Raw genomic sequence first — 20,919 nt, forward strand, 5'->3', positions numbered from 1 at the left:
GTCAGTTGCAACTAAATGTTAAAGAGAACAAAAATGCAAGGTGCTTTCTATTCTGAATCCAGCGGTGTGGATGAACAGCGCGCGCTCAGGGCACGGGGGGGGGGGGGAAGCTTCCAAATATGAACATGAAGAGGATGATGATAATATAAAAAAATCACGTGGAGAAAAACCATGTTGTTTAAAATGCTTGAATTTTATAGTCTTCAGTCTGTTGGGAGGGGAGAGTAAAACTCTATGAGGAGAGGCAGTCTCTCATTTTCCAACCCAACATTTTCTGGATCGAGCGGGAGGGACGGATTATGAAGGGACACCTCAGATTGACAAGTACAGAAATATCTTTACTGTTACGGATATATATGAAAAAAAATACAACCTGACTTAATGTAACTCAAAACTAGTCATTCTATTACTTGCAGTGCGTCCAAGAGCACATGTGGAGTAGTAAAAAGTTTTCTTTTGCCGTTCAAAACGCGTAAAAGTACTTGTATTATTGGATAAATATAAATATGCTGTACTCAGTCTCGTTGTCATAAATCAACTTTTATTCCTCTCTCCCACAGCTGATGAAATCTACATCTCACTGCTGCTGTAGCGTTTCCTATTCATCACCAGCATCATCAGCATCATCATCGTCAGTGCGAACGGCTCGCGCTTCACCTTCTCCACATCCTCGGGGCCACGAGAGCGCAGGGGCGCAAGGATGAACATCCCGGTGCTGCCCGAGAACAAGCTGTCCGCTGTGGCCCCGTTAAAACAGTTGAACGTGGAGAAGAAGGAAGTGGAGCTGATCCTGGTGAAGGAGCAGAACGGGGTCCAGTACACGAATTCCTCTATAGTGGGCTCTCCGAGCTCCCGCGGCTGCACCTCCGGATCGGCGGATGATGAAGAGAGGGAGACATGGGGCAAGAAACTGGACTTTCTGCTTTCGGTCATAGGCTTTGCCGTGGACCTGGCGAATGTGTGGCGGTTCCCCTACCTGTGTTACAAAAACGGAGGAGGTAAGAATTATTTTAAGGGTCACCCTTTGCATGTCAGCTGTCATGTAACTTATGTTTGTCCATTTGTGTTTTGTTTTACAGTTTACAAGTGATTATGTATTCTGTACTGCCAACTGTCCATTTAATATATAAATTAACATTGAAGCAACTTATAAACGCATTATTATTTGTATTGCCTTTGAATCCGTATGTTTGCATTCTGTTTTTATCTCAATACTTTGGAGTTCAATCCATCATAGCTGTTCTGATGAGTGGGTAATTGGGTCTAAAAGTAACAGATTTGTAAATTACTGTAGGTGTTTGTCGCTTAGAACTAAGAATAACGCTTCCTTCATTCCTACAGTACATTATTAACCAGTTCCTTTCGGTGGAAGTGTTTCAGAGACTACCCTCAGTGTCATGAATGTAGAAAACTTCTAAGCTATTGTTTAACAGTTGTGTGATGTTTGTTAATTTATGAGTAACCTAATGTACTGTATGTTGTCACTCTTTGTGCAGGAGATTTTTATGTGTCAGGGGTCTGTTTACTGTACAGTATATCATTATTTCATAAAAAAAATGTGTATTAAAATGAATTTAGTCAATGGTGGTAGTGGCATACACTCTTTAAAATAGAGGTGCTTCACTATGCCATAGAAGAACCTTTTTTGTCTAAATGGTTCCATAAAGAATTAATCTTTAACATCTGAAGAACCTTTATGTTTCACAAATTGTTCTTTGTGGCAAAAAAGTTTCTTCAGATTATAAAAAGATAAGAAAAGATGGTTCTTTAAAGAACCTTTGACTGAAAGTATCTTTGTGGAACCAAAAATGGTTCTTCTATGGCATCGCAGTAAAGAACCTTTTAAACACCTTTATTTTTAAGTGTATACAATGTACTGTATTACAAGACAACAATGAACTAGTAGAGGATATATTATGGTAGTGTAGCGCAGGGCAAATTTCCAGCCTTGATGATTTTGAAGGTGTCACTTGGTTTTGAAGTGGAACAAGGCTGGTCAATATTTAATTTAAACAGTTACTTGAAAAGGTAACAGGGTTTACTATTAAAATTTAATTTTATAACTTTCACCCTTATGTAATAAAAAACATTGGTGAACATTTTTGCAACTGAAGATATTCCAACGCAAAATACTCTAACAGAGTGAAGAATTGTAATATTGTGAATTTCACTTTCTCTACCGTGCATTTGCCATGCGGTGTGTCAGTGGCTTCAATTACGAATGAATCTAATGTGACTGCGTCCCCCAGGTGCCTTTCTGATCCCATACATTCTGTTCCTGTTCATTGCTGGGATGCCGCTATTTTACATGGAACTAGCCCTGGGTCAATATAACAGAGAGGGAGCAGCTACTGTTTGGAAAATCTGCCCTGTATTTAAAGGTAAATTGAAAATGTCTAAACACCTAATTCAAGTGAAATGAAAACTATTGAGATAGAATTTAAAAAACCCTTGCCATGGCTACAATAAAGCTTTTTAAAGCATACTTTAACTTCAGCCAACAGGCCTTAAAACAAATCCATTAAGCTTTACTTTGTAACAAATGATCCCTATTACTTTTCTTCTCAGGCGTTGGTTACTCAGTGATCATCATAGCTTTGTATGTGGGGTTTTACTACAACGTCATCATCGCTTGGTCGTTGTATTACCTATTTGCCTCGTTGACGAGTGATCTGCCCTGGCTCAAATGTGGCAACACGTGGAACAGCCCCAACTGCACTGATCCACTGCTCATTAATGGCTCCTTCTTGGCTAATGGAACCAGCTACGCCAAGTACAAGAACACACCTGCCGCAGAGTTCTACGAGTAAGTTCTTTGAATTATAAATTGCATTTTATTAGTGTAGTTACAACCCTCACCCCTCCATACATGTATATTTGCTCCGGTTTCTTTTCAGCTTGTCTGTAAAGCTTTTCAGCAGGAACATTATTAATATATAGGTTGCTCTTTAGTTCCTCTTTGTCATGTTGTACCAGTTGAGTCTTGCTGATATGGCAGTCAGCTATTGCTGTTCAGGATTTGTTTTCCATCTATTCTTTCATTCCATTGTGCATGTAGTGTTTTGTAGGGCTGGCACAAAGCATGTGACATCTGCACAGTATTGGCTGTGTAGGCTTGTGTCTGTCTGTGAGCTCATGAATACTGTTCTTGTAGATTTATAGTTTTTTTTAGTATTTTTTGGATTTGGTAGAAAAATATGAAAACCACATTTGGAAAACGGGCTGCGGCTCTGTCAGGATGTCTTGACGGGTTTTGGACTTTGGTTAATCATTGCTGGTGGTTGAGCGAGAAGTCAGCCGTGAGGGAAACTGTCAAGTCAAAATCCGTCAGTATGAAAACTAGAATAGTTTCGGAAGGCAGGTTGACTTCCATCCATCAGTCTAGCTGTTATCATGATGTCCTGGCAGGATAAGGGTTCTTATCGTTATTTCTTTTTAGAAAAGACAAACAAACAAGACAATATGTACACTGTGTACAGTGGTGTAAATAATGCACTTGTATATATGATACTTATCAGGGAAGTGCCAGCAATTTGGATATTAGTTATTGTGACTTTAACTTAAAATGCCTTTCTCGAAAATTCCTTTATATTGAGCATTTAATTTTTTTAAAATACATCCTGGTGTATTCTTCTGTCACTGCTGTGGGATGTAGGACAGGCAGGAAGATCAGATTCTTAGATTTGAACACTTATGCTGAACAATTTATGTCAATATACTGTAAGTAAGGCTGGTAAATATCTCCCTGCATTATAATGTCGTATAAGGCTATGTAAAACACTCAGTTCCGTCGCTTTTGATGTTGACTGAAAGAAAGGCACACGAGTTTACACTTCAAAGAAAACCAACCCTTTTCCTTGGAAAATTTGGCTTCTCATACGAGTACAAACCAGAGGAATGCCTGAAACAATGAAGATCCTTTATAGCATTGCTGAATTGTTTACAGTCAGTTATGGAAAATTGAAAATTCAGAGAGACACAAGTCACCAGTGTTTAAGGATTCTATTTCTATTTCTACATCCAGTGTCTTCGTTCCAGCTGTTCTATTTATAATCTTTAAAGACACATCATACAGTTTCCCTGTACATACCAGATAATTACTGTTTTAAGTCTAATTATTTGTATTGATACTTATATTTTACAGTAAAGATTATCTAGATATTGTGTAAAATGGCACTCTTTAAAATGTCACCTTTTCCTAAAAAGAGAAACATAAACTTTGGGCAGCAGTGATAACAAGCCAAAGAGAGATGTTGTAACAGTGCTAGAAAAAGCAACAAAAAAGGCAATGTTTTAATACTCACCAAAAATATTTAACATGTTAAAACGAGTGCCATACAGATAAATATAAATGTGCCAGAAATAGAGACATATTTTTACACACTGTTGTTAAATCATAAATTGCAGTTCCCACATGTTTGAACAGTTTCTCAGCGAGCTGAAATTATTCCTTGAAATGATGATAAAACACACTGTTTTAAAATAACGGTCTTTACAGCAGTGCTTCCTAGTGGTTGTCTATCAATTTGTTCATCCAATCTTCTCATAACTTTGCTGACTATCTAACACTTTTTCTCTCACATTGATTTTTGTAAAAACAATTAAAAACGTAAAATAACTACTAAAGTACTGGCAGAAAATTATCATTACAGTTTCTTCTATTTTTACAGACATTTCCGATAATGCTAAAATGCAATTGAATGCAGTGTAAAATACAGGTAAAACAACTGTAAAAAAATCCTTCATATTATAACAGTATATTGTGCCCTATTTTTACAGATTTTTTTTAAGAGTGTACTGTACTTTCGGATGGTCTTGTTTAGCTTTTTCTCGCCATTTCTCCCTCTCCTGTTCGTTCTCCCTCTTTCAGGCCGCTTTCCCAGCCAGTAGTGCTTTGAAGTGTCGTTTCCCCAGCTGTCTTCTGTGTGTTAGGGGATGTGGAAAGCTGTCATTTCCTCCGCTCTTCCTCCCTGGTGTCGCCATATTATAATAGTTTTCGGCCAAAAGTGATCATGGGACAGCACACAGAGCACCAGAGAACATTCATTACTGTCACACATTCAACATGCTCACTCACTCAGCAGGTGTGCCATACACTGAATATTAGATTAACCAGAGTGCTGCCCAGAATAGCTCAAAATGACAGGGAGAGCCATGAACCAAGCACAGAAAGAGATGTTGAACCAGCAGCCGACAGCCCTGTACCTCAGTCAGGCCGCTAACAGAACACACCAGGTTTATCTGTATCGCACAAACCGTTGTGCAACGTGTTGTTTCAAAGCCGGCGACAGCCAGACAAAAGCAAAAATGAAGTTGTATGACAAGCTCAACAAAGTAAATTTCACCCACATATTCTTTCACTAAACTGTCTCTGCCAGTCTTGACAAGTCGAAGTCGATCACTGTTTGTCGAGAATAATGAACAGTTCTTGCGCTGTTGTATTGTTTTACACAGTGGGTGTCCTAAATCTAATCATCCCATCATTACTGAAATCGTGTTACATCATACATAGTCTCAGATTTAACACTGGAGTGATGTCATAAAAACAAGCAAGTGGATTTTGAGGAATAAAATATAATTATTTGGAACGAGAAAAAAAAAATATGCAACGTGATTAACTGTTATTATGGCACCTGTAAAAATAAACCCTCATGTAAACAGCGCGGAAATAATCATAAACCTTTAAAATGATTATCGTTAAATTAAAAGAATACAACTTTCTCAATAGTGTTCTCAATAGCTTCCCAGTAATAACATGTTATGAGAAGGTTTAAATCTACAACTGCTGTCTGTTTCACTTTCTTTTTTTACAAAAGATTTTTTGTGTCAGCCAGAAAGGTCCCTATTGTGCGATTTCACAAACGCATTTTAGACATGCTGCATCTGTTATGAAAACAAATGTAATATGCTCCAGAAATGAGAAAGCTGTGATGAGACCCCACATGCCATCAGATGGGCTGGGATATGTTGAAATCAGAGGTATTAGAGTTTAGTTTGGCAGAGACAGAACCTTGAATGCACTGAGAGCTCTTGAGGGAACGTTTGCTAAAATACTCGCCAATCTAATGCAATTATATGATTAGAGGGGGCTGTCCTGTCAGTGAGACTTGAAAAGATGAAAGAAAAGTATAAATTTAAGTAGTTGCAAAAGGATTAAGACTATATATTTGAGCTTGTTTTGACTGTTTATAACTGTACTTAAGGTCATCAAAGCATAAGGACACAAGTTGTCAAAGATTGATATCCAAGGATGATATCTCCCTACATCTTTTCAATGTCTAATTTGTAGTCAAGTGCATGTCACTGCCGTGTCTATAATTGGTTATTTGTAAGTAATAAGGTCTCCCTTTCTAGTGCTATCGCAGTGTCCATGTATGTCTTCAAGTGGCAAATGATTGAAGAAATGCATGAATTGAACACAAAAACTGAATAGCTTGAGTGCAACGTTTGTGAAATTATTTTATGTTTCATAAAGCCATGGGTCAAATGAAATTTCAGAGAGAGTGGATTAAAGGTCAAGCAATAGCAAAACAGGCAGATTGGCAGGCCTCTCAGGATGTTTGGGCAATAATTACGCAAATTGGATACTTCAAAGAACCTGAACTACTGGATTGGGATTGGACCATCTCCCATCCCTTGAGGGCTGAGGTTCTGTCTGGTTATTCTTTTTTCATTTGAGAAGAAGGGATGGTTTCATCACCCTGGACCTCACACTCTTGTTTATCCTAACCACTCGACCTAATGACTTTTTGATGGATTCATGAGACGCTGGGCAAATCTTAAACTCTCTCCCAGCTTTAAAGTTTGGATGCTGTGTTCCCCATATAAAGAAATTATAGTTGGAAATTAATCCAGACCTGTGTGCTGATCCTTTTTTATGACCGTCAACATTGTAAAAATGGCACATTACACAGAAAATCATACGTAAGGGAGATTAATCAGGTGACGTTAAGAATTTGAAGTAGAAATCATTTACAGTACTGTTGTAGGACACATCTGGGTCAAAAACCAAACCTGAATTCACAAAGTGTGCTCCAGTATTAGTTTTTCCTCTGCAAGATACTGCTTTCAGAAGAAAAGATTACAGCAATGCTCTGGCAGTTCTTTAAGAGCTTGTTTATAATTTAAGAACAATGGCCTTTACTGTTTCTGCTCTTTGAACATCACTGGGAGGTGCAGCACAGGGATTATTTAGATCACATTCTACAGAGGCTTTTTTCAGTTCGGGCGTATGCAGATATTTCCTGGAAGACAGAACCCATGGAATGAATGATTGGATAGAAACCAAACATCTTCACCGTTATTCATAGTTTTTCAATTTGAAGAAGTAAAATTGCTACTTAGAAACATTGGTCATCCCTCCTGGGATGCTATAACCTATGGAGGAAATAGGAATTTATGGGTCATTTATGACCTGGCAAATTAGTTAAATGGACTAACACAGGGAGAGTGTGTGATACTGTTTGAGTTAGTGCGTGCAGGAGAAAGGACAATACGAGACAGACATAAAATAAGAGCGAGCATAATCATAACATATGATGCACATAAAAGTGTGTAAGAATGTACTACAATAACAAGACAAGTTAACATTGAAAGTTATCACTGAGTTCTGTTTTAAAAGATTGTGAGCTGACAATAATACTTTATTAGTAATAACTAAGGACGAAGCGTAACAGTATATCATTTGGAAGTGCCGATGAGGCCCACTTCCAAGAAATATGACCACAAATCAAGCATTTGACGTCATGTGTTTTTAAAGTGTTTCTTTTTTTTGGTCACCTGGTCATAAATATTATTTAGAAGACAACATTTGACCTGAAGACCTAACTAATACAAAGGTAAGAGGGGTATTAAATGAAGACTATTATTTATTTAAATGATTTATATTGTTTGCACCACAAAACAAAGCATTTGAAATGTAACTTGCTTTGCATGAAGAGTTATTCCTGCATTCTGACAGAAAGGCAAAAAAACGTTATGGCTTATATAACCCTATAACCCATCTGCAGTCCTGAATGTTGACCTGTAGATATTGAAGTAGTTGATATATCTATGCTGAACAGCTCTTTTGACCATTTTAATATGTGCGCAAAAGCGTTCATGATTAGTTTAGTTTTCTCAAAAACCAACAAGAAACACAATAATGGTTGCATTATTTGTGAGAGCTTCATTGATAACAACTCCATAATTGGATGAGGAAGACACTCGAATAAATCCCAGATGGATCCTTCCTTCACGACCGCTTTGAGAGCCTTTGAACAAGGCACAGGAGGAATGTTATCTAACTCCAGATAAAAGTGCCCAAGATACAGCACACTTTCATTCAAAGCGACAGATAAGACAAAAATGTTGCGCAAAATCTCTATTTCAGACTAGAAACAGATAATGCTTTAACAACGCTAACCTTTTCTCATCTCAAGGCGCGGGGTGCTGCACATCCACGAGAGTAAAGGCATCTATGACCTGGGTCTTCCTCGCTGGGACCTCACCCTCTGCCTCGTTGTGGTGGTCTTCATCCTCTACTTCAGCTTGTGGAAGGGGGTCAAATCATCGGGAAAGGTGCAAAACCTCCAAACGATGTTTGTTTTAGGCCATTCTGTCAATGACAGGTCTGAGTAAATATTAAATTATTGAGATGCTTTAGGTTTTAATGTGATCTGTATTCAAGAGGTGTGTTCGCGTGTGTTTTCAGGTGGTGTATATTACAGCTACTATGCCCTACGTAGTGTTATTGGTTTTGCTGATTCGAGGTGTCACTCTCCCTGGTGCAATGAATGGAATTAGGGAATATATCCACGTTGACCTGAACAAGCTCAATAACCTACAAGTATGTTATTTACCCACAAATGCTGTATGGGTTACTCATTCTATGAACATACAATGAGATATCTCCATACATTAATCTTAAGAGATGTACTTCACTTTTATAATAGACAGATAATCACTGATTTTTGTTTGCTGCAGGTATGGATTGATGCAGCTACTCAGATTTTCTATTCTCTAGGAGCTGGGTTTGGAGTCCTCATTGCCTACGCCAGCTACAATAAATTTGACAATAACTGCTACAGGTAAGACAGATCTTGATACGTGTGGTATGTAATATTGTTGCCTTATTATGTCATGGTCATTGCACAAAAGGGTTTAATGTGTTAATTTGACTTCTAAGCACTTTTTGCTAAACTCACTTAAGCTAGTCCTTGGCTATGTTACTTCTAAAAATTACATTTTTTTAGAATTGTTGGGAACAGCAGGTGGCAGTTACCTATGAATCCCTGTGGTTATAATAACAGTATAGAACCGATTTTTAGATCCAGGTCATTCTGTAGAAATGGGTGTTTCACAGTCTATATTTATTGCAGTCATTATGTTAACCAGTGATGAATTTGGCTATTGCAAAGTTATGCTGTGTCAAACCCAGTGGAATCAGAAAGAGAGCTATATAAATCTGATTCTTAACTTAAGAGATATAAAACCGAGCTGAACTACATTGGGTTAAGTATTCACTTTTAAATATTTATGTGATAGATCTTGCAAGTCATCAGCTTTAATGTATCTCTTCTTGTGCTCTATTGCAGGGATGCTATCCTGACCAGCACTATAAATTGCATTACCAGTTTCTTCTCAGGGTTTGCCATCTTCTCAGTTCTGGGGTATATGGCTAATCGGCATGGCGTCGACATAAAGGATGTGGCCACTGAAGGTCTGTAGCTTATAAAGTTTTAGCTATTGTATACATTTGCTTACGTCTGCAAATCCATGTAATAATTGTGAGTGTCTGTGTTCAGGAGCTGGACTGGTATTTATTATCTACCCAGAAGCGATTTCAACTCTACCTGGATCTACATTCTTTGCAATAGTCTTTTTCATTATGCTTCTGACCCTTGGGATTGACAGCTCTGTAAGTTAAAATACATTTGTAATTGTCTTGGTTTCTATGCAACTGGTTTGTATGGTTTTGGTATGGTCTTTCTGAGTGTTGAGATTGTAATCTGTGTCTTCTAAACTATCTGCATCTCACTTGAGAAAACAAACTTGTTAAGATATAAATTATTTACAGTTTTTGCATTTGGCAGATGCTATTATCCAAAGTGACCTACAGTGCACTCAAGCTGCCCATGTGTTTTTACCAGTATAGTTCCATTTACCAATTAAGCTATGGGAACACCATTTAAAATCACCATAAAACAGAAGATGCGACTGACTTGTTTTCCTTATCGTGACGTATAGCCTAGCCAAATGAATGGCATCTGAAATTAGAAAAATGCAGAGCTTTACTTTGCCCTTCCCTTTTTGATTGGTTTGTGTGTTCATTGACTGCCCGGGGCATGGAGGGGAGGGCTAAAAATACCTGGCCATTGGACAGTCAGTATAGCCCTACCCTTTTTTTGTTGCTTACGTCATGTGGTGATGTTGTTGATGAGAAGCGGAGATGAGCTTTAATGTTTTTGATTGGAGAAAATAATGGTGTGCTTGGATAAATAATTTATTATAATCGCTGCAACACTGTAAAACACAACCTAAGAGAGTTTTACTCTTTGACTTCATGGTGACTTTTGAGCTTCAACTATTTAAACTTCAACTAAATATAGTCCTTCTGTAAAATCCAGTATTTACACACTAGTGATGTAATATCCTATTTAGATGGGTGGCATGGAGGCTGTTATCACTGGACTCTCAGATGACTTCAAAATTCTCAAGAGGAATAGAAAGCTTTTTACAATCGCTACAGCATTTGGGACTTTCCTAGTAGCGCTCTTTTGCATCACAAATGTAGGTATTGTTTGCACAGTACGAAGTGATTGTTATCATTAAAATATGATGGTTTCGGACACTGTAATTTATTTTTTATTCAAGGCTAAGACATTTTAAGAAACATTAAGCTAAATCCAACAATAGTCTGTATTCAGGCAGTGAAATACAATTAATATAGCCAAAAATATTCATGTTTATTTTCTTGTCACGTATATTTTTTAAAATATTTCAGTTTTTTAAGCAGCTGAGTGTAGCGCTTCATCTTACTTTGTCAACTAATTTTGCTGTGTCATAACAGGGTGGGATCTATGTTTTGACCCTGTTGGACAAATATGCAGCAGGGACATCAATTCTGTTTGCCGTGCTGATCGAAGCTATTGGAGTGTCTTGGTTTTATGGTGAGTATTTGCTTAATGTGTCATTATGTCACATTGTCATCACAACAGGTAGCATGGGTTGTGCACTATCCACTTGTTAAGTCTGATGTCACATGCCATCGCTTTCAGATGCCAATAACAAAACATGCTAAAACTGCTGACATGCTGTCAAACTATTGAAAAAAAACCCCAACAATCCTACCCTTTATCTCCATAATGAAACCGCAGATAGCCAGACAGTAATTGCTTTTTTTGAATGATGTTAGAGATTCTGCCTGGAGACTTTTATGCGCACCTAGAGTTTATAAAAGTTGTGCTTAAATATGTGATATGACTAAATAGTGGCCATTAACAGCTATTTAGATCGCACACTCGCTTGAAACAAGTGGAGGCTTGGACCCAAAAAAGGGATTGCAAAAAATACATCTTACAAGAGAATAGTCTTGCAGCATCTGTTTAATGTTGCCCCCAGAGTTATACTTCACTGCCCATTTAGAAGTTTGAATAAAACTCATTATGCAACTCATCCTCTTATAGTAGAATGCTCCATAATCTTAAGAATCTGAACCTGAATGAGACAAAGCACATGTGCCATGCTGCGGTCCTGCTGAGAAGCAGTACACAGAAACCGCAAGGATAAAGCACACAACAGGAACCTGTCACCGATTGCAAACTTAAATGATTTATGATGATACTCAACATTTTACTCAAGCATTATTGCAAGTCTTTTAATAACAGTGCCTTAGCAAATCAAAGCATTGTTTTAAAGAACCCAAATGCAGTGGCTAACTGATATGGCTCAGGATTGACCAAAATATTATTTCTTTTTTTTTACCGCAGACCAGGACGTGCAGTTTATTGCCTTCTAATAAGAGGGGGGACATTTTTAGTGCCATGTTAGTTCTACTCATGACTGAAAACACACAGTATGCTTTGGAAATTGTGGAATTCTACAGTTGTTTGATTATATTGCAGTGGGGTTAATTCTGTAAATTCTCTAACCCAAACATACCCCCACAACAGATCAAAAGCTAATCCATCTCGCCCCATATCAAAACACCACGTTCAAAGCCTCAAAACTTCAAAATTCAAGATTATCACCTCTGCAGTCTACGATATTGCTTCCTGACTTCTGAAGCTTCTCAATCTCTTTTAAATATATTACATAGCTTTCAAACAAAGTTCTGTCAACGAGTACAGTACAGCGCGTTCAGATCATAGCTGATATCGTAACAAGAGAAGCCACAATTCAAAGGAGGGTCCCAGGTGCCATTATCTTGAAATGATGTCCAGATGCTGCTAATTTTCTTTGTATGTATGCCCCTTAGGCGTGGACAGATTTAGTGAAGATATTGAACGCATGATGGGCTTCAAACCAGGAATCTACTGGAGACTTTGTTGGAAGTTCATCAGTCCAATCTTTCTATTGGTGAGTGATATGCCTGAGTAACATTACCACATATACCCAAATATTTTGAGTCACAGCAAAGAGAGTCAGTTCATTTAGAAGTCAACACCATGACTTGAGCACATCAATGTTGACTTTATTAGGCCCAGCTTACCGACAGCAAAGTTCTCCCTTGTATTAATAACCTCAGTGTTGGCCAGATTTTGTTCTGAATTACATTACACCTGTTCATTTTTCAGTTTTGCCTAATATACATCAGGGCCTGTGCAGTGTGTTGTCACTGTATCTTAAAGCGATAATTCACCCAACAATGAAAATGTACTCACCCACAACAGAAGATATTTAGAAGAATGTTGTTAACCGAACAGCAATGGAACCCATTCACTGGCATTGATTTTGATTCCATACAATGAAAAGAATGGGTGCCGCTGCTGATTGGTCACCACTTTCCTTCAAAATGCCTTCTGTTGTGTTCTGCAGAAAAAAAGTCATACAAGTTTGGGATGTCAACAGGGTAAGTAAATGATAGAATTTGTACTTTAAGGTTAAAGGGGTCATATGACAGGGCTAAAACTAGAGCTTCGATAGGCCCAAAAAATCAAGACCGACCCTACCCGAGCCTGTGCACGTTGTGTCCGAGCCCGGCCTGTCCCAACACATTAACTGTAATTAAGAGCCCGATTTAAACCCCATTTTTTTTTTATATGTGGGCCGTAATAACTGACCCTTCAACTACAATTCCGAGTTGTTAGAACTTCAGAAGTCTGTTTAGAATCATCTCAATGAATAATGCAACAAGAAAGAAGTATGTATACTGTGTTGTTTGTTTATTCATAATGGAATCGATCGCAAATGGATCCAAATGAAAAAAACGTAAACAATGATGAACACAGAAAATTCCATACCTCTTACTTTCCTCCAAACTTGCTCAAAGTTATTTCTCCTGTTTTTAGTTTTTTCTTTAAGCTTCATGTTGCACTTACGCTAGGCTACACAATACAGCTGCTGCACATGACACAGTTTGCATTGTGCAACTTTGTAGTCTAACTTGTGCAACTTTGTACACATTTGTTACCTAGGCCTACTTTGCTAAAACATATATATAATAGGCTAATAAAGTAATAAAAAATGCTTGATCAAGCATTCGCTTTTAGATAGAATGCATCTTTTGTTCCGACACTTTAGTTTTTGCATTGTTAATTGTCTATTACATGCATGGACAATAACACACCAAAGACACAGAAAAACACGTATTCACGCCATATGACCCCTTTAACTATCTCTTTAAGATGACAAAGGAAACTTAAAAAAGATGGCATGTCTTATACTCAATGTTAAAGGCTTTAAATTAATAGTTCACCCAATAATTTTAATTCTGTCATCATTTACTAACCCTCAAGTTGTTCCAAATCTGTATAAATGTCTTTGTTCTGATGAACACAGAGAAGGATATTTGTAAGAATGCTTGTAACCAAACAGATCTCATCCAATAGTGACTCCCATAGTATTTATTTTGCCTACTATGGCAGAAATTGTGGGATGAGATCTGTTTGTTTGATGACATTCGTCCTAATATCTTTCTCTTTGTTCATCAGAACAAAGACATTTATAAAGGTTTGGAACAACATTAGGGTAAGTAAATGAGGACAGAATTTTTATTCTTGGGTGAACTATTCCTTTAAGACTAAGACAAAGGGCTCTATTTATCAATCTAGGCGCATGCTCTATAAGGCTAAGGCTGTGTCCAGATACCCCCACTTGCGGTCTTTGCACTGGAAGTTTTCATGACATATTTCCTGTTTTTGGCCCAAGTGTTCTAGTTGGCGTAAAGATACGAAGTGAAGTAAGAATGTAATATTTCTAACCCGATGGGACACATTTAGGAAGTGCAAACACATAACGTAAATTAATGTGGTTCGAATTATGTGATAAAAACAGTTTTAAAAAATACATAACGACTATGAAATTATATGTAATATCTAATTATATAGTCAACTCAAGTCATATTTATTTTTATAGTTCTTTATTTGAATTGTATCAAAGCTGTACCTAAAAAAGCAAAAACAAAAGTAAAACACATGTTAGCAAACAGAAAAAAAATAGATATAACCTTAAAAGTAGTTGTATAACCTACACTGGAAAGCTTTCAGCAACATCTCGCGAGACCTGAGCAAAAAGTCTCATGATATATCCAGATCGTAATGCATGATGGGATACACTTAACCCTGAATACTGCTCGGACGCGGTATTCAAGATAATGTGGGTTTAGTTTGCGTTAAGGACACTGCACTTGACATTTTTAAGACATTGGACAGACCTGCACTCTTACTTCCTGTCACTTGCACACGTGTGAGGGTCTTTGGACCCATCCTAAAGTGCAGTGCACAAGTGCACTCCCGGTGCGTTTCCAGTGGCATGGAGCATTTCAATTCTTTCCAATGAGACCGGAGCTTAACGCTCACCTGGTGCATCATGGACAGACAGTGGGGCGGAAAAGTCATTGATAGCTTCAAAAAGTTGAGATCTTCTTAACTTTATGCAAATATCAAGAGTCAAAACGCTGGGCGGCAGCCAATTGCCTTAAACAGTGGGCAAGCCAAGATTACGACGGATGTTTCCAACTGCTTGCAAATGGTGGATTCATTTCGGAGCCATGTTGGCGTATAATTAATGACACGCCTAAAAGCAAATTCCTTTCAGCATTGCCAGCGGCACGCTCCGCTGTAGTGGAAATACACAATTTCACTCCTATAACACGGGGCATCAGCGTTAACGCTTGACGGAGGGCGTGTCTGAAGCGTGGCCGTCGCGATCTTCATAGTGACAACAGACAGTTAAATTGTTCTTCGGTCTTGCATGACGCAATCGGCTAGTGCCTGCACTAGGTTATTTACATAAGGTGATCTGATTGGCTGATGCCTGCGTTGGCGCTTGAAAAGTTTAAAAATATTCAACTTCTTCCCGTAAGCAACGCCAGTGAAGCGTATCCACAATTCAGTTCGGCAATGCATGACGTCACACATTGAAAGTAAATGTGAAGTGTTGACGCTGACGCTGCATGTGAATCCAGCGTAAAGGCATGTCCAAATCCACTTTTGATAGTTTAGGGAAGGGAAAATGTTCAGCGTGCAAGGCGCATGGTCTTAAAGGGTTACCCCTTTAGAGGGTATGCACTGACGTCACTTTCCCACGTGAACACGCTTGGACACGCCCCCTCGAGTGGTAAAACTTGGGCTAAATGGCTGCATTCAGTAGGAGGAACAAAAAAAGAATTTTCAAGAGAAAAGACTTAGACGCTTCTCCATGGTTAAAGTGCACGAGCAGACTATCAACTATTTTTTTTTCTTCTTGTACACAATTATAATATTTTAATACCCACAACCTTGCGTTGTTAACGCAATGCGTTTACCACTGAGCTACAGGAAAGCTCAGTGGTTATGTAAACAACAGTGGTAATGTAAACAACAGTGGTAATGTAAACAACGTGTCGCAGGACGTGAAAATGAAAATTGGGTCGGGCTGAAACTTATCAAAAAACATTTGCGTTGAGCGGCTTGCGCGTAGCGCAATGTATGATAGAGCCCAAAGACTTTCTTAGATATGAGTAAAAAGCCATTGACAAAAAAATTGTAAAATAGTGCTGTAGAATAATTCTTAGATTGTATTTCCGTACCTGACATCTATTTTGTGTGCAGTTTGTAGTGATCGCCAGCATTGTTACCTCCAGTGAGCTGAGATACGATGAGTATGTTTTCCCTTACTGGTCGAACGTGGTGGGCTGGTCCATAGCTTTGTCGTCCATGCTGTTTGTACCCATCTATGCCTTATACAAGTTCATTTGTATGCCAGGCACCTTAAAAGAGGTTAGAAACAAGTTATATATTCATTAATGATTTAATGTATAAGTAAATTCATATAGACTGCTTAGCATTCAGACTATATTGTTTCATATGTTCAGATGTTCCTACAATTGTTGGAATGTTTTATATTTCAGTGTTTAACAGTAAATGCGTAATTTGCAAAAGACACAAACATGCTACTGACGTCGGACTGTGTTCATAGTTTCCACAAGCACCTTGCTATCTTAAATGGTTTCAGATGTCATCTAACACTTGAATAACACAATGACACATTTCCCTGTTGCCATCTGTTTCTGAAGAGATTACGTTTTTGTTTGGATCTGTGGTTCATTATTGTTGCTTGTTTGTGCTTTCTAGTTGACATTTTTTTTTATGTTTTTTTTTAATGTAGAGGATAGCATACTGCATTACTCCAGAACATGAACACCACATGGTGACTGAGGGTAATGTCAGGCAATTCAAGGTAAGACCACAGCACAATTCCAAAGGTGCCATTGCTAAATATCTGTAATAACCCCTTGACAAAGGTTACATGTCCTCATTTCATTTTCATTACATTTCATTGTAAATGTTGTATACGTATCTTGTATGTATCAATAGATGATATATGCAGTAATTTATTTGACATGTCTTGTGTTTATTTTCAGCTAAAACATTGGTTAGCCATCTGATGAAGGGGTCAGGTGGGGGTGCCCAATAAAATTCTACTTGAATGCTGGAAAAGAATGTGTGTGAAAGAGAAAAGTTTCTGGAAAGGTCTATTAATGTACAAAAAGGGTCCCTATTAGAAATGGACAGAATGAAGTTGGATTTGTGTGTTTCTCGACAACACACCATACTGTCTAGACTGCTCCATTTGTGTTCAGTGGATGACTTGACTTTTTTTAGATTGTAAGGCAAAATTATTGTAATTATATAATTAAATAATTGTTAATAATCAAGGTATTTTACACTTTTATGATTTTTTTTAAATTAGTTTGTAATTATTTTACTTTATGTCATGGCTATGGGTCACTTCATGAAAATGTCAACAAAAAACTGCTACTGGTATTTTATCCTCGATGGCTGGGAAGTTGAGTGTGTGTTTATGTGGAATAAGGGTGCGGGACATGTTAACTTACACTATACTGTATTTCACAGAGCGAGTTGTTGAGGTTTAGCTAACACACTGAAAAATGGAAACTCCCTTGATCCAGGAGATCTTTTACTTGATACAGCAGGCTTTGAGGGTTTTGAGTCATTGCTGTTTTCAAATCCAGCTGTGGGTTTTACCGTGTTTTCCAGAATGGTTTGGTTTTGCAACAGCTGGGTTTCATCACGGGTCCACCAAGACTTATCTCAAGCACATCTTTCCTTTTTTTGACACACCTCGCAAAGTAGACATAAACCACTTTGTCAGTGCCTTATCTAGCCATACACTTCCTGTCATTAAGTCACTCATCCTCATGAAGAGAGTGCAGGGACACACTCCATCTGATTGAGGAGATAGCCTTCAGAATCTAATGCCAAGGGACACTTATGCGTTTAAAATGAACTAAGATTCATTCCCATGATCTGCCTCAGATAGAGTTTTATATCATTTATTATTTTAATATTAGGTAAAAGGGATTTTTTATTTTTGTTTTGTGAGATTGCTCAATGGACCAACATTGAGATTTAGCTATTGCCTTGACTTCGAGAAACACTATTACACTTAAAATATTTACTGCATGATAAATGCGCTACCTTGCGGCACTGAGCATATGAGAGTTACATTTCTTACAAGTTAAAAGGATAGTTCACCCAAAATTGAAAATTCTATCATCATTTACTCACCCTCAAGATCGGTCCAAGCCTGTGTAAATTTTGTTGTCCTGATGAACACAAAGGTAAGATATTTGGAAGAATGTCATTAACCAAACAGATTTCATCACATTGACTCTTAAAGTTGAATTTACCTACTATGGCATTAAATGGGGGATAAGATCTTTTTGGTTACTGCCATTCTACTAAATATCTTCCGTTGTGTCAAGCAGAAAAAAGAAACGTATTGGTTTGGAACAACCTGAGTGATGACAGAATTTTCTTTTTTGGGTAAACTGTCCCTTTAAGAAATGTTGTGCCCCTTGAAGAGAAATATAGTATTGCTGATTTAACATGACATCATACATGAAACTCTATATATTGCTACTCTATATACTACGTTTTTGTTAAGCTACTAAAGTTCCGAAAGATTCCAAAGTGTGTTAAGACTGTTTCAATTGATTTCTTTTTTTTAGACAAAGAGATACTATAAGAATTCTTTGATTTAAAAATTTCCAGTGACACTTTTAAATGGGATTTTCCGCTATAGGCAAAAAAATGCAATTGAAGCTCTTGTGTGGTCTGCTTGAACAAGTCTTATGGGTCTTGTTTGTGTCAGTGTTCTAGTACAGCAACAGAATATTATAACAGATTACGTCTCATGATTTCAAACAATTCAAGTTCTCATAGATTTTATGAATTACTGTGGCTTTCTCATTTGAAAGAATGCTTCACTTACATTTAAAAGTGCTAAAAATAACTACAATTATAGCATCTCTGTTTGTTTTTTATTTGTGTAAAATCTCTTCAAATAGCAAAACTTGGTAACTAGTATAGGAAGCAGACAAGTATGTGGATTATGAAGTCTAAAGAGATATAAATATATTCTTTTGTTATATATCTAATATTGTATGTATCAAATTCTTTATGAAATGTGAATGTAAACCATTTTAAACATAAAGTGTCTGCTGTTATATCATGTTGTGTGATGTTGGATATAAATATTCAGAAATGTATTATTCCGTGTAACCGGAGCTGACATAGCCACATGAATGTAAACGGAGCAGCTCTGGCATTTCTGAGCGATGCTTTCCATGTGTACAAATACAAATATGTACTTTTGATTGTGAGTGAAAATTATATATGAAGTCAAGATATGCACATTATAATAATAAAGTCCTTCACAGTACACATACAGATTGAAATCAGTATTACGTCTGTTCTTCATTTTTCTGGTGTTTCTTTGTTTGAAGCAACAAATAAACCGTATCAATGTTGTTTGACCCTTAGCTTTTGAGTAAATTTAATAATAAAAAGGTTGACTACAAAGGTTTTATGTTTTGCTGAGGACAGGCTGGCTGATGTTTTGTATCTCTTTCTATAGCATTCTGCTTTGTGTCTGTGTGTTTTACCAGATATAAACCCTGGTTATCCAGGAGCGACTCTGCTTTAATGCAATTTGAATGGCCGCGGGTCAGTTTTGGTGACCTTGACTATTCTCCTCTTCTCTTAGTGCATTTAATAAAAGCTTACATAAGACAGATGAACTGATCCACTAATAAAATGTTTTATCTGACCTCCCAGCAGAGTGTTGAACTGTTGACAAATTGCAATGTATAGACTAAACCAGGGGCCTCATTTATAAAACGTTGCGTTGAAACCATCCTAAATATGATTTTACAAACATTTCTCAACATTACAAACATTACAAACAAGTGCGTACGTGTGAAATTGCGCGCAGCTGAACAGTTTCAGATCTCCGCATTTTAATGATGTCTTATTAATGTCATTGACATGAAGGGTCTGTCAACGTCCAAATCCTATACGAGCAGCAAGAATTACTTATTTTCAAAAACCTGCAGCACTCGGACAAGCAAAATTGCATCTGCTTAGACCCTGACAGGGCCCTTAGCAATTTTCCACGTCAAAGGCTGTTGTTATAAATATGAACGTTGGCGTGTATTTTTGCGTACGCACGATTTTCGATCAAATCTGGCACTAGGTATTTGTTCTAAACAGATTGTGAATTGCACATCTGAGATTGTATTTAAGGTGTAAAAATCTTTTAAACTGTTTGGGCTCTGATCATGGGAACCAGGTCATTTTATGTGATGCGTCATTGGTTTTCAAGAGAACAATTCATTAGGGGCTCTTGCAAGGTCCACCTGTAATGCTGGACTTTAAAGGGCAAATGATCTTATTTTAATCAAAAGATAATTTGCCTCTTTTAACACAGAATTTTTATTAACTATGGAACATACTAAGGAAAATGTATTTTTCCATTATAGTTTCTGATATGATAAGAATATTTTAATGGAAAAAGGAAAATGTTTTCTTACAGAAAATAAAACAATGTACTGTCATAAGGGTATTAAGAAAATAAAAGTTGTAATGATTTGCTTATAAAGAAAAATGCAAGAAGATAAAAGAGAGGGAACAAAGCCAATGTGTATAAAACAGACTACACATAGGAGACACCAGGAATTAGGTGTCTGAGAGGAGATTAGAGGGTTTATTCTGCTTCAGTTCGTCTAATCTTTGGAAAGAAAATAATGAAAGAAGGAGAGAAATGGCTGACTGCTTTCAATGACTGAGATATATAGACACAGACAGCAAGAAAGAGGATGAAAGTTTATGTGAACACAATGAGCTGAGAAGGGCATAGTGATAAAAAACATCAGAAATATATATATATAAAAAAACATGAAAACTGAAAGAGAAATAGAACAGTGTGATTTGT

At 37.3% G+C, this 20,919-nt stretch overlaps 1 protein-coding gene across 1 annotated transcript; it reads left to right on the forward strand.

The window, feature by feature from the left end:
- Nucleotides 1-210: 210 nt before the first annotated feature.
- On the forward strand, nucleotides 211-19,378 carry slc6a2 (solute carrier family 6 member 2). Its single transcript, XM_056746469.1, has 15 exons — nucleotides 211-324; nucleotides 561-998; nucleotides 2,250-2,381; nucleotides 2,569-2,806; nucleotides 8,421-8,559; nucleotides 8,693-8,827; nucleotides 8,965-9,068; nucleotides 9,576-9,700; nucleotides 9,786-9,898; nucleotides 10,642-10,770; nucleotides 11,051-11,150; nucleotides 12,458-12,558; nucleotides 16,233-16,400; nucleotides 16,789-16,860; nucleotides 17,045-19,378. Exons 2-15 carry the CDS (start codon nucleotides 701-703, stop codon nucleotides 17,066-17,068), a joined length of 1,878 nt encoding a protein of 625 aa, XP_056602447.1. The 5' UTR covers nucleotides 211-324; nucleotides 561-700; the 3' UTR covers nucleotides 17,069-19,378.
- Nucleotides 19,379-20,919: the final 1,541 nt, after the last annotated feature.

Source organism: Triplophysa dalaica, chromosome 1 (assembly GCF_015846415.1).
Source record: "Triplophysa dalaica isolate WHDGS20190420 chromosome 1, ASM1584641v1, whole genome shotgun sequence".
Taxonomy (NCBI): domain Eukaryota; kingdom Metazoa; phylum Chordata; class Actinopteri; order Cypriniformes; family Nemacheilidae; genus Triplophysa; species Triplophysa dalaica.

Bases quoted from the DNA above. Each gene is read 5' to 3' on its own strand.
- slc6a2 (XM_056746469.1), top strand. From the start codon at position 701: ATGAACATCCCGGTGCTGCCCGAGAACAAGCTGTCCGCTGTGGCCCCG. The intron at 2,382-2,568 runs GTAAATTGAAAA...TTTTCTTCTCAG, and splicing joins AATCTGCCCTGTATTTAAAG to GCGTTGGTTACTCAGTGATC. The intron at 8,560-8,692 runs GTGCAAAACCTC...GTGTGTTTTCAG, and splicing joins GGGTCAAATCATCGGGAAAG to GTGGTGTATATTACAGCTAC.